General features: G+C 42.6%; 1 protein-coding gene across 1 annotated transcript; it reads right to left on the reverse strand.

Moving 5' to 3' along the window:
• Nucleotides 1–422: 422 nt before the first annotated feature.
• On the reverse strand, nucleotides 423–14872 carry LOC119382496 (uncharacterized). Its single transcript, XM_037650207.2, is given in 7 exon segments — nucleotides 423–3549; nucleotides 6957–7053; nucleotides 8465–8571; nucleotides 13091–13108; nucleotides 13110–13224; nucleotides 14108–14490; nucleotides 14738–14872. Coding segments are annotated over 7 exon segments (969 nt in total). The 3' UTR covers nucleotides 423–3435.
• Between the last annotated feature and the right edge of the window lie 216 nt (nucleotides 14873–15088).

Consider the following 15088-nt stretch of genomic DNA (forward strand, 5'->3'; position numbering starts at 1 on the left):
ACAGATAAAAATATATCTGACAATACAGTTTGGCCTTTAGATCCAAAAAATACATCTTTGCAATAACATCCCATAGTTCATTTAAAGCCACATTTGCTAAACTTCAATTTTACAGTACAAGCAAGCCAATACTGTCCGTGGGTTGTAGGCTGCATTTAGTGAAAGTTAGTTTGTGGGATCCAGAAATACAGCCACCTACTGCATGTTCATTATGTGTGGATATAGCGAATCTAGAACACATGCTCTGGCGGTGCCCCGCGTTACGTGGCGGCGCAGTCATCACGCCGTCAAAATGGGAGGCTGCTATTACCAGCTCCAGACTTGAAGAACAGCTATGGGCAGTCCAACGGGCCCGCGACGCAGCAGAGAGACTTGGTCTTTCTGTTCTGACGTGGGAGCGACCCACAACGTGCTAGGGCGCATTCCGAGGGACCAAAATAAAGTTTATTCATCCATCCATCCAAAGATGAAGAAGCTGTCATCTGTAGTGACACATTGGCACATAAGTGTATGAAAAAAATTAGCATTCACCGCCACTACAGACTGTAAATAAAGGTGTGTTGAGCAAAACAGTGTATCTTAGATAAAAAACAGTGCAGTATATATAAACAAGGGTGAGCACGAACAGAGGACCAGCGCAGATGTTGTCAAATACTGCACTGGTCCTGTGTCCTTACTTGTCCGTGTTTATATCGCTCTTTTTTTTTTAACCATGGATATGTGCCAACTGGCTCGCATTCAGATGCTTTTAACAGTAATCATTGCAAGATGGTTTCTGTCAGACTTTCTAAATCTCAAAGTCACGTTTAAAGCAACCATACTTTTTATGTCAAGCCCAGTCACCATTTGATGAATGCATGGTTTGCCGCTGAAAATACGCACACAAAAGAAGACGAGAACGACAAGGGCTGCCCGTGTCGTCGTCCTCGTCTTGTTTTGTGTGCATGTTTTTAGCGCAGACCTTTCCTATATTCCTTCTCTCTCTCTTGTATAGCAAGGGTCTTATATGCACTCCGTAACGACCGATTTGCTGTAACACGAGCCTGTACTGCAGTCAAGCATGCTAATAATGAAAATAACTAGTTGCTGTGCAGTGAAGCTGCACAGCAATTGCACTACCTGGTGCTTCTTTCATCAAATTACCACTCTATCGAACTATTCTGTGATTCCCTTCATCTTCAGTATACCCTAGTTCACTTATTTATTCATCTGTGCAAGCACGAATATGTGTGCATAAATACATGTGTAATGGTGCCAGTCAACTGGCATTAGAACCAAGTGGTAGTAGTGCTGACACATCCTTATGATGTTAGTTCCATGCTGAATGCGTTCAATTCTGAGCACTCCATTTCTGGCATTTACGTTTCAACAATATTTTCCTGTTATAATACGTAACGCAAGAACACTAAAGCCACCAAATGAAATTTAACGCCATATGATTTTTCTTTTGGTAAATGTTTACTTAAGGTTTACAAAATCCGCAGTGGCTGGAGCTGCATGTCTCCAACACAGACTGTTGAAAGGAAACAGGTTTAAGCAAATGTAATGCTTACGTAAGGCCCACATTCATTTTCTAGAGGCTATCACATCTTGTACACAATGCCACATTCTTACTGTCTGAATCAGTGTCATAGTAATGATCCTGTAGGATGCCGAGTAGTGTGGTAACTTTAAAGACAATGCTAATTTTTGCACACACACATTTATATATAAAGAATATGAACGTCCCTTACTCCAATGTGGTAACCAAACTGCATTATAAAAAAAAATGTGTGGCATTACATTTGAATGCAACTCATGTACAAACAAGTTTACAAGTGTGGTGTTAAGTGAGTTACACACATGCATGTACAGCACTTTTTGCAAGGGAAACTGAAAATGGCTGCATTAGGCATATTGTGAGGCTTGTAGTGACAATTACCAGAGCATCACAGCAGTTTGTCAAAAGTGTGTTCAGCACTATGCTTCCTTACAGGCACTGTTTATTCAAGAAATGTTGTTACGAAGGTAATGTACTGTACAGGGCTAACCGCAAATAAACCTCCACTAGCTTGTGGTTGGAGGTTAATCACAACAACAACGTAATATTTGTTTTACTGTAAAAGGTCGACATCTTAGCTAAGAAGCTAAATATTTTGTCAAATGAAGACAAGTATGACAATCACTGGATCATCCATGAAGGACCTATGTTGGCTATATAAAATATTGTCCATGTTTTTTCCAAGTTTGTGAGAATGTGTGCAGAAGCATAACAGTTGATTTCACATATGCGAGGACTCTGCCCAATAGTGGACAAGGTCAAATAAAATATTCAACAACACAACAAAGATACATCAACCAAGTTTGATTTGGAATACTATCACCACCTTCTAATGGCCACAGAATGCAGGGGTGTCCATACATACCTATATTCGAACTCATAATAAAAGATCTCAGGTATCCAAAACTGGTTCGATGCTCTCTGCAACAGCTTATAATGCACAGCAAAAATTTTAGATGTAAGGCTGCATAATTTGTATTAATATTCTAGATGATTTATGTAATCCAATCTATGCCTGTCTGAAAGAAGACAGCCAAGAAAGTAAATTCTAAAGGTGGTGTTAGGTGCCATCAAGTCGCTTGAGACTCCAGGTTATACCATGAGCACATGAACTCCAGTCAGACATGCTTACCGTATTTACTCGAATCTAAGCTGATGTTTTTTCTGAAAAAACGATGTGCGAGAGTGGGAGGGGGGGGGGGGTCGGCTTAGATTCGAGTACAATGATTAAGTTTTTTTTTATGGCCTTGCGAATCTTGGGGGTCGGCTTAGAATCTGGGCCAGCCTATATTCGAGTAAATACGGTATAACACAAGTTCTTCGAGCTCACCTGAGGCCTCCAGCTATGGGTATTACATATGGGCTTGAGAAAAGAAGCATTTTGTCTGCCTCAGCAGTGTCAGAATTGAGTGGTTGTGTATTCTGCAAGTGCATTGTCCCTAAAAAACAAGGATCATGAACAATAAATGTGATGTTTGATATTTCGCTACTGAGAGGTTCTACATGTATTTTTGCAGTGTATGAAATAGCACTTGAGTCCTGCCTTACATGCAGAGTAGTTTGTTAGTGCACTAAAAGCTTTGTACATTGCAACATGGTATCTGACAAGTGTGATGCACAGTGGAGATTTATTGCTCACACCTCGCTGATATATTTTGTTACTGTAAAGAAAAAGTTACGACAATTTGATTGCAGGTGTTCTCAGCATGCTGCCCACTCAGAACCAATAAACATGGCCAAGATGACAAGATGGAATCCACTTTATCAGCATTTTCTACCCCATCAGACTCATACATGCTCACTGACATATGCAGGGCTATGGCATAAAACATATACTTTTCTTCTCCATGTTTTGCTCACAGTGGTGCGAAATTCTAACCTCGTAGGTGAACAGTTCATCGCTTCTTGTACAGACAAGGCATCAGCTTGAGCGTTGGAAGATGTGGATGCGCTGTCGTGCTCCTGATCTTCTTGAAATCGAACAATACAAACATCTTGTTGGATTCATCCTGCAAACAAATACTTGCATTTGTAGTGCAACTATGACTAAAAGAACATCACATGGCTACTGTTTTTTAATGATTGCTAATCATGGTTATTAAAAAAGCAAAGTCAGCTTATAACATAACTCAGCACAACATATCTGTTTGATGGATTTCTTAAAGGGGCCATGAACTACTTTTTCAAGTAATGAATGAATGGCCTCAGCACCGGAGTCTATTGCATGACGAATAGACTGTGATAAAATTTCTCGAATATGTCAAGAACGAGCAGAGTTACTGGGGTTTGTCACACGATTTAAGCGATTTAAGCGCATGCTGGAAGCTAAGCAGAGAGGGATGGCACAGAGGAAAGCAGTTATGGCAGCACGCGTGTTGAAATGCAATCGCTCTCTCCCGTTGTGAATCCTGTGCACGAGTGTGGCTCACTTTGTAATGTAACATGGCTAGGAGCACAGTGTAAGTAAGTGGCGGCACCCCGTGGCAAGAGGCGTAGCTGATCCAAACACTGCTCTTAATTTATGCCAGCTATTAGCCAATAGCATGCTACCCGTTATTCAATGTCAAACAGTGGGCGCAGCCAGCTCCAAAGCGAGTGAGGATGGGCCTTTGTATGAAATGAAGGTGCCCGAGAAAATGGCAACTTTGCACTCTGCTTGTAAGCTCTCCTTGTCACGCAGAACTGTAAGATTTCGCTGAGATGTTCACAGCAGTGTGTGCTACTGTTTGCAGAATGTGTTTTCTCACCAAGCCTGAGGAGTGGTTCACGGCCCCTTTAAGGTACCGACACAAAAATTTTGCATCATTTTTTTATGCTGCAGTGAGTAGCTAATTATCCATTTATCGTGACTAAAAGCCTAGTTTGCTCCAGCATGCACCATTTAAATATTTCAAGCCAATTTTTGTGGTGCTCAATAGCAGTTTCAATTTCACAAAGCAATAAGAAAGGAAAGTCAAGGGAGGCAGCAGGCACTGAAGTCAGAAAGGCTGAGATTTCCCAATCGAATGCCACAGCGCTGAGGTCGCGCATGTCAAAGAAACTGTGGCCTCAGTGACCAATTGTACTCTTTTGTGCGTGCAGTACTCGCCTTCCGTCTTTCTTTTTCTAGTCCCCGTTTTAACCCCAGTGTAGGATAGAAAACTGGACAGTCTTTCGATTAACCTCCCTGCCTTTCCACTTTTTGCTTTGTCAATCTATATCCTTCAATCTCCCATAAACTCAGTAAGTATGTATTGAACACAACATTTCCTATACATCACCCTTCACATGCTTAACATCTTATTATTTCATTGTGCTACCTTGATTTGTCCTCTTGATAAACTTTTATCATTCTGCACAGACATCAGCACAAATATTTTCCTTACGAGTCTAGTGTAGACTCCTTGAAGGTGCCCTGCAACAATTTTTCAGCATGGTGAGAAAATGCTGCCGATCGGTAGTCGAAGATCCCGAGAACACGCGAGCCAAACATTAGAGCACAGCACGTGGCCTGGGATTTACAATAAATTCTCAAAGTCAGCTAAAAATCGCTTCCTCTTCTCTCGACAAATGATGCTATTTACTCAAAATCACTGCAATAGTGACTCAAGTTCCACGTCATTGGCTGATTTGAACATGGCGCACTCGGTAGTTACTGCGGCCACCACTTGACCGCGCGTGCGATCACACTGAAAGTATGCCACATGTTCGACGAAAAAAAAAAAAGAAGTGCTCAAGGTCACGAGGAACGTGTGACGTACCTTCTTCCACCGTACCATACCTCCCTGCTTAGCCTCCAGCGCTTTCGTCAGGTCGAGAGAAGACAGAAAGCAATTACAGCGTGCGACAAATCTTTGTAACTCCGCTCGTACTGGACGGATTCTTAAAATTTTTGCGGCAGTCGATTTGTGAGGCAATAGGCTCATAGGCAATTTAGTGAAGCCATTCCATGGATACTTGGAAAAGTGTTGCAGGGCCCCTTTAAATGGGCATCCTCAAGCTGGGGCATTTCATGGGGTTTACAGCCTTTAGTTGCAATAACAGCTGCACTGTTTAAAAAAGGTGTTTTTCAAGTTATGTGTTGCAGCTGATTACTAAAGGGAACAACACACATGCATCAGCATTGCTGTCATCTGCAGCTGCTATATTGAAATGCAAAGCCATGCACATGTACCTACTCCTCTCACAAATATTAAAAAAAAAAGCTTCAGACGAAGCGATATCTCTCGCGAGGTTTCCTAAACCAGGATTAACAGAAACATTAATCCACAGTGCCCGGATTGCGGGGAGGCATTTAGCACTCTAGCACATACGCTCTGGCAGTGTTCTGCATTACGGGATACGTCACATCAGGCCCGTAGCCAGGAGGGGCGCAAGGGCCCCCCCGAAATTCTGATAGAGGGGGGTGTTTTACCTGAAAAAAATAATAAGTAATAAAAAATCACAGCATATCCACGGAGTGAATGATGATGAGTGGGCGAAGCTGCGGAGGTTCATCGGTAAACCGTGAATCTTCGTGAATTCTGCCCAGTACATCATCACCGACGTGAGATCGGGCGCGTTTATACTAAAGGTTCGATGAGAGTTATGACGACTTGCAGCTCACTTTAATTTTACATGTACGCTGTGAATTTTCATTGCTTAGAAAACCATTGCTTTAGAAAACATCTGGCGTCTTTTCGTTTTGCTTTTAGAAAACATCTGGCGTCTTTCGTTGGTTTATTTCATCAATCGACGGCGTTTTGAACAAAATTTTTATTGTTTAATCACGCACAGGAGAAATCTCACCAGGCACTACCTTGGAGGTAAACAATGGCTGCTAATGGGAATGAGAGACAGAAGAAGTCGGCTTTTAGCTAACACTTACACTTCTACTTCTACTAACGTTTCCTACTGGAACATGCCAATGGCTGCTAATGGGGAATGAGAGACAGAAGAATTCGGCTTTTAGTTAACGCGCACGCTGCGAATTTTTTATTCTTCAACAACGCACAGGAGAAATCTCCCACCGGCACCACCTTGGAGGTCAAGATCTGGTACTAGCGTTAAGACTGGTTACGCACTACGAGGGCAAACGGGTGCCGCTTTAGGGAGCTTCGTCCCTAAAATGGGCGTTTTTCAAGGCTCTCAGCAAGTGGGCCCCCTCCGAAAAATATGCCTGGCTACGGGCCTGCGTCACATACAAGCAAACAGGAGTGGGAAGAGGCCATCTCAAGTACCACGCTCAAGATCAAGTCAACGGCAGTTCAGAGGGCCTGGGAAAGAGACGATTCCGACATGGGAGCAGCCAGCGGTGAGCCGTGGGCCCCAGCAGGTCCTCCCCGGCTAGTCCCTCAGGACTTCATTAAAGTTCTGTGTCTGTATGTCTGTCAGATACACAAGGCTATACAATCTAACTAAAAGAAAAAAAAATGAAGGAGTACAGGAAAAGGTTTACCAGATGTTCAAGCTCAAATCCAAACTTTTTCATGGTCTTTGCAAATCCTTGAGTTGTTGAAAATCTGCTCTTTACCTCTGCAATTTTCAAGGTACCACTGCAAGAGAAATACAAGAAGGCTTGCACTTTCACAATACAAGGTTGAAATAAACTCTGCTATTCAGCCATAATTTTGACGAATGTGCACTACCGTTATAGTGCCTGTTCAAGAGGAGCAAACAGGTTTGCCCTTACAGTAAAACGCTGTTTCTTTTCCACAGATGGCACAATGGAATCAATGACACAGGACTTGCCTGTAGAGTCATGCCGGTAAAAGTTTATGATCACTGGAGGCTGCCCTCTTAGAATAACGGAAAGCTGAGCTAGATGGTAGTGATTCATGCTAAAAGACGGGGCGTGTAAACATGGACACAGGAGAGAAGTCGGGACAACACAAACACCGGCATTTGTGCTGTCCTGACTTCTCTCTTGTGTCGTGTTGGCATGCCCCATCTTTCAATATGATTGCACTCTTGTGTATGTGAAATCTTACTGGTGGACCACATAGCTTTAAAAAAAAGGAAAAAGTTTCCATGGCCATTTATGCAAAGCCATTTTTTTAATCATGTCATAATTCATGATATAATATAAAATCATGATACAATTATGCGGAATGCCGTAGTGAAAGCACCAGATTCATTTTAATTACTTTGAGATTTTTTATGTTGTACCTGCTTCTAATCACCTCACTGTTCTAGTATTTCGTACCCATCAAAATGTGGCCACCATTACTACGAACTCAGCAGGACACCGCCATAGCCACTATGTTACCATGGCAGGCCCCAAAGCACTGATGGCATTTCCGGTAAAAAATAACATTGAAGCCACTCTTGAATCTTCAGAACCATAATGAAGCTGATTCAAGGCACAGCCATTCACAGTTCAGCCTTCTGTGATGACGCCTTGAGCATACTCTCAAAATTTGCACATGGAACTTAATTTTGCACCTAGGTATCATTCATCATGTGTTGACCATCATAATAAACTTTTTTGCATGTCCTGTCGGACAAAAACATTTTTATATTCTTTTATTCAGAACATGTCATCAAACTGGAATCACCCACAACCAATCATTTATTTTATCACAGATTGTCGCTTGTTCAAGCAGTCTTTGTTAGCATTATTTCAGTGCAATTGATTGCAATGCTTCATCGTATGTCTTTTTATTGTTATGCACATTTTTTTTCCTTCTTCTTCCCTTTTTTGATTTGCACTACTGCATTATCAATGTCTGAATATTTTTTCTTGTTCTAATTCGCATATTGAGTAGTTGGTGAGGATCACCTTGCTCAACCTTATACTTCTACTGTATACCTTCCTGAATTTTTGCTGTGTTCTTCAATAAGGCGCACTTGCATTATTGAAGCTTCCCTCTAGAATGCTTTGCATATGAGGGTATGTGTATGGAATGAATGAATGAATGAATGAATGATGCAAGCATCAAGAGTAAGCTATATCTTTGCACTTACCCCTTTTTTAATATGCGGTTTGCTTCCAGAACAAACATGTTCAAATTGGTTCCCATCAACGACAGACAAAACACAGCAACGTCAACAGTTTGACTGGGCAGAGGAAGCTGGAAAGAGAAAAATGAAAGGTTCTGAATGTTTGCAGAATATGTTCATTCACTTAGAATCTGATAACACAGATGTGAACAAGACCATTAAGCTAATGCGATGCGACTTCAACGAAGCAGTACATCATTGATCTACATTTTAGCACACTCGACCACAAGAAAAACTGAAATAATGTGCACAGTAATCACACATATGCATTATGATAAGAGTGAGCTCACTTTTCAGTGAGGCGTCTTAAAAACCACCTTTGCATGTCCAAAGACCTGCAGCTTTCTTGCATTCTTTTGCATTCCTTTACCATCTTTCATACACCTTTTTGCTTTCCTTTGCATGCCCAGTAGCTTGCAATCTCCAACTTTGAGGGCGTGAAACCTAGATTTTCCATGCACCTTCACTCATTCTCCAATTGCCTATCATTATTGCAAAGGACATAGTCAAAGATAGCCTTACCATAGTTAAAAAAAAAAGCTTATGATGTAAGACTAGTGCTCCATCTATACTCGATCTCAGAAGTTCCCTTCAGCGCTGTGAAGGCTTCAGGGGTCCTTAGCCAATAGGAAGGGCGATTAGCCCCTCCACATGTATTCAATTCATCCGCGTCACATCGTCTGCTCGGCGTCTCCCTGATGTCTGCTCGCACGCGTAGGGTGAGTAAAGCGAACAGACAGCATCGCCGAAAAAGAAAAAAAATGGCTGCACCCATCGCAGCTGGTGCCCTCCGCTTGAATCAACTCGTCATCCTGCGCTGTATGACCCGCAAGTTACAAACTGATGCATGTATTTGCTTTAGGTTAATGTGCTGACGCTTTGACAGCAATGTAACCTTGACTATAGTGTGTGAATTCCAAGAACCATTATCAAATTCTTGGCGCACTGGGCTTAGCAAGTGTGGCTAAACAACAGGTGATCTTGCAAATAGCGACAAAATGTACCCGATGTTTGGTCCTCAGAGTCAGATGGCACAAAGCGATGGCTCATTTCACCATTTATTTGTTGCTGCCAGTGAAGTCGGCGAATAGTAAGCGCAAGTTCAGATCGAAGCAGGCGGTCGCGTCTGCATGGGCGCTGCCATTTTTATTCGTAACAACAGTTACCAGCGGTTACTGATACAACAATTGAAAGCACGTGTCATAACTACGAAGAAGAATAAACATACCACGCACCGATGTGACGTAACACCTGCCAAACAAGTGCAAATGTCTCAACCCTGCCAATTGCAAGGTAATTATATCTGGAACTATGTTTTGCTGCGCAAGTGGGTTACACCCTGTAGCCTTGGTAGTGCTGAACGGTAGTTGTGAGATGGAGTATAGAGTTCTCTCTCTTCATTATTTCTATTGTGTCATGGTGACTTTCTACTACGTCAATTACTGAATACAACTCTGCAACTGCAGACACAGTGTTGTAACATGGATTGAGTTGCATGTCAACAAATGCATGGTTTTGTTGCTGCCATTGGCTCTCGTTCTTGATTTTCATCTTCAGCCACAATATATCAAAACAGGGAAACAAACAGGGTTCACTGGGCTGTGGACAGTTAATTACTTAAGTACACACATGTGGCACAGTCAGCTTCCTGCGTTACAAAATTTTTATACCCTGCTTCTCTCACATTTCCTGTATATGCATTCTCTGTCTAGCCTGGACTACCGCAGGACTGGGAAAGCAAAGGCTGCCAAAACTCACCATGAGAAACATGCCTGACAAGCACAGTTTAGTGAAAACCGCTTGTAAAATCTCTTTAAATATGGACTGTTTTGAAAAACTGCATGCAGCATCTTGATTAAGGTATCAGCTTTCACAGCATTAAAGAGACCCTGCAACACCTTTTTATGTTTTGGTCACCTTACTTTTGGACCCTGTCACCTCACGAATTTCATGCCACAAAATTTTTTTCATGATCATCTAATATAACTGGAGTTATCCATAAGACCCCTTTCTCTCTCCTTTCATCGCCACGAGTGCACTGGAAGCGATGCTTGGGTATGGCAAGGGGCATAGGTCGGCAAAAATTTTGGAGCTCACTCAGACTCACTCAAGAAATATATTTTGCTGTGACGCTCACTCGGACTCAGATTCACCGCAATTTTCCTCAACCGAACTGCACTCAGACACACCTAAACCTTTTCTTAACCAGACTCACTCGGACTCAATCTCACCAACATTTTGCTCAGTCGGAGCTCACTGAGACTCAGACTCACGGCTTGACCTCAGCCTGAGTGAATTGACTCATGAGTCTGCTGGCATGAAGTGAGCTATTCCTGATCATGGTGTAAATGCTCTTGAATGCCAATATCTCAAATAATGGGTGCTACACCTTTGGGTCTTGTACCTTCAAATACTAGATTTCAAGGGTTTCAATCTAGTAAGGACGTTATTATGAAATATGCGACTCACACGACATATTTCTATTAAGAAAGTCTCGTGAAAGAGTTGGGAGGTTTTAGTACCTCCTCCCCCACCCCCTTACTTACGGCTCTGACCAATCATTGAGGTGTTGCATGAACGCTAGTGCGTCGAGGTGTATGGGAATAGATCTGAGTATAAACGTAAGCCGATATAAGGCTGATAGTAATACAGATAGCTGAGTGGATAGGATCATAGGTCGGCAATTAAAGGTGGAGCTCACTCAGTCTCACTCATGAAATATATTTTGCGTTTAGGGCTCACTCGGACTCACACTCACCAATATTTTCCTCAACCGGACTCACTCGGACTCAGCCTCACGCAAATTTTTTTAAACCGGACTGACTCGGGCTCACACTCACCAAAATATGACTCACCCAGACTCACTCAGACTCAGACTCACAGCTCGATCTGAGTCTGAATGAGTGAGTGAGTCAACTCATGAGTGAGTTTGTGGACCTCTGGCAAGGGAACAATGCACCACCCAAAATTTACGCTGCTGCAAGACACAGCATTGAGAATTTTCTTTTTTTTTTCTTTCTTTGACCATGTTGGTCACTACTTCTGGTTCAGACATGCATGGTGTCGGCATGTGGTAGCCAATACATGCCAAGCCCAATTGCTGTATAATTGGTGATGACATTGTGAAGAAAAGGGCAAGCAATTACTGGCTGTTTATGACAAAAAAAAATTAAGTTTCCTACTGACGACAGTGAAATAATATTTGGCGTGTTCAGAGGAGCATGGTTAACAACATTTCCAACATTAAAAAAATGTTAAGTGACAACTTACAAATGCTATGCATTCTTATTTTTAAAGTAAAACATTGACCATATGTGTACATTAACTTGTGTTGTACTTCGCGGTTCCTGCATACTACCGTTCAATGCATATAGTTATGCTGCATTTGCAGCAATTGGCTATGTGTTACTGTAATCACTGGGAAATATGCATGACCTTACTACTCCGTTTCAGTCTGTCTGGAATGCCCAAGCGACAGGGGCGGTTTCTTTTTCACCAAGCTTCATTCCACAGGACTCTTATATAGCATATGTTGTATTGTCGCATTCTCTAAACAAATACAATAAAATAACCACCAGGAATGTTACCTTACACGATTAGATGCTTGGAAAAATAAATGGCAATGTGCGAACATCGCATTGTGTAAGGGAAAAGGTTTTTCACTCTTAGATGTGTTGTTAAAGCATTTAAATTGTGCTCACCTTGTGAACACGTCAAGCAGTTAATTTTTCCGCATGATAATTTGTAATGAGTGCATTACCAAAAGTACCTTCAACATGGGCATCCAAAGGTGGGGGGCAAGGGGGGGCAGCTGCTTTCCCTAGAATTTCGAATAATATCTTCTATGCAGCAGCAATAAGCTACACAGCTTGATTAGCACACTCAGGTCCCGCATATCTGCATGAAACAGACTTCAGGATTGCCAGACAACTTTGCATGTTACACCCTACTGACTAATCTTGCCGGTCATGTCATGGCAGTGAAAAAAAAGCTGCCTCTGCTAAATGCCCCTTCCCCCCTGAACCCCCCGAGGATGCACCCCCCTGCAAAAAGCTGTGCAGACGTCCTTGACCTCCAATGTGCTGCAGCCTAATGGCATGTAGCTTCATTGATTTGTTTTAAAAGTGCACTGAACGCTATTGTTCCTTCTCGCTTCGCAAGCTTTTCAACGATGCACGTGCAGCTGAGGGTGGGAAACGGTTAGGTGGAGTAACAAAATTATGAAATTCGCGGTCATAAAATGGAATCAGCTTGTGCAGGACAAGGTGAGCTAGAGATCATTGGGGGAGGCTTTTGTCCTGCAGTAGACATGATAGGCTGATGATGACAATGCAGATGATGACATATTCTATATTCGATTCAATATTCGAAAGGTAGTCCTTTGCCTTACTTTTACTGGATTCCTACTAGAAAATTTACTATTCGCACATCCCCTAATATTAAGCAATCAGCTGGCTGTGCACCATAGTAAAGGGAAGCTGCCAAATCCTATTGTACTAACAAGAATAATTTACAGAACACCTAGCAATGTAATTATTAATGTGATTTTTTTTTACAAGAGCAGCTTGGTGAAGACACCAACAAACTTACCTTACTCATGTCACAGACCTGTGACATGGCCATTCAAAGCAACAATATCAAAAGAATGGACCTTGTTGCTTGTGAGCTCCTGTGCTATCTTCGCTTCACCACAGCCTAGGTCAGCAATAACAGTTGACTTTGGCCTAAAGAAAGCATGGAAATGAGCTATTAGCTTCACGGCAGCACCTGCCGTTAAATGTGATTGACAATTTACATACAGCATAACAATAAGCAATGTTATTAGCCTGACTTTATAATGCACACTTAAGCTTTTAGTGGTGAGTTGGAAAGCATCATCAACAAACAACACAGGAATACTGCCATATGAGCATTGGTGCCCATTAGGTCAAAGAGGCATCAGGCTTATACCAGATTAGCTTCACATGAAAAATGGCATTAATGCGAGTAGATGGGCTAACAAATCCGCTCTTCAGTAGTGATGCAGCCTTGTGGGCTCACTTTTGGAGAGCATTTCACTTGCTGTTAATTGATCAACCAAAACATAGCTGCGCAGTACTACAGTGCTTTTTGACAATGCCACAACTGAAACATTCAGCCAAAGTATGATGAATACCTAACAAGAGATATCGAACACAGAAAGATGGAGACTTGAGTTCATCAACAGTAGGTGCAGAAGGGAAACCCAGTAAGCTAAAAGCAAGCCTTCTTACGAGAGGGCTTGTCTTTGTCACCACAATGAAAACAAGTCCTTTTATTAAAATTCTTACGCCTACTCGAAACTTCGCTGACCAGGTTTGCCAACTGCTGACCATTTCACAATGCACATCTGTCATGCAGGATCTCATTAGCCAGTAGCGATGCATTAAACTTGGAATAAAGGACAATGGGTATACAGACAAGCATTGCCATGTCCTGAACCTCTCACTTCCTTTGTTCCAAATTTAGCACACTAATCAGTTACCAGGAAACTTCAGAGAAAACTAGCCCCAGGCTATATTTCACTGCCATTCTAAGCTGAATGCTGCCCGAAGTTTTGCAACACGAAGCAAGTGGAATGAAACCTACATGCTATGCAAGCTTTCAATGATGACATCCACAGGATTTACCGGCCACTTGGATACTTGTTGCTCGAAGCCTTCATGGTAAACCTGAAATGACTGAGGATCACTTTCAAATGACTGCACTGCATCGTCACTTGCTGTTGTGTACAGTTCTTCATTAAGCATACGAAACTGCGCTGCTCGTATTCTTGCAAGTGCCCACTCACGAACATCAGCAGATGATGCTAGGGAAAAAGCATGTCTCTTTTTACTTTTAGCCTTCCCAGTGGTCAAGCTTGGGTCGAGTTGCTTCCCAACTATCTGTGGTCCTTGTGAAACATTTTTCTGTGTGCCAATGCCAACGGCTGTGTTAGGTGCACTTGACGGTGAATTTATTATCTCTCTCCTCTAATGTGAAGTCACTTAAGGACTTGCGTGCTTCTTCTTCGGCGGACGATGGTTCCTTGATCCTTCGTTTAGTCCTTTGCTTTTTGACCTTGTGTTCGTTAGCTGACAATGACGACGTATTCTGAGGGTATGCACCAGAACTTCCCTCAGCCGACGTTTCGTCTTTTTCTGATGACTTCCTTTTCTTCTTTTTTCTTTTCTTTTTTCGTTTCTCGTTTTCCGTAACTTCACTGGCGCTCTCCCGTACCGGACACTTGGCGACTCGAGACGAGCCGGTGTTCATCTCCTCTGGCTCCAAGCCCCTCAAGATCGACGTAACACCACTTCTAAGCTCTTCGATTAGCTTGGCCTCATCTGCGTCGCCTATCGCCGGCTTTTTCATTTGGCAGGTCGCCCTTTTCTTACGCTCGCGAGGCCGCGCAGCGCCGACATTACCTTCAACTCTAGTTTCTCGTCTCGCTTTCTTTTTCTTTTCGGTGAATTCACTCGCCTGGTCAAATCCCTTACGCTTTCGAGGTGGCTTCGGACTCGTCACGTCTGGATCGTCACTGGCTTCCGTCTTTTGCGGTCGCTTGTCAGCAAAACGCGGACGTTTGCG

This window comes from Rhipicephalus sanguineus, chromosome 2 (assembly GCF_013339695.2).
Source record: "Rhipicephalus sanguineus isolate Rsan-2018 chromosome 2, BIME_Rsan_1.4, whole genome shotgun sequence".
Taxonomy (NCBI): domain Eukaryota; kingdom Metazoa; phylum Arthropoda; class Arachnida; order Ixodida; family Ixodidae; genus Rhipicephalus; species Rhipicephalus sanguineus.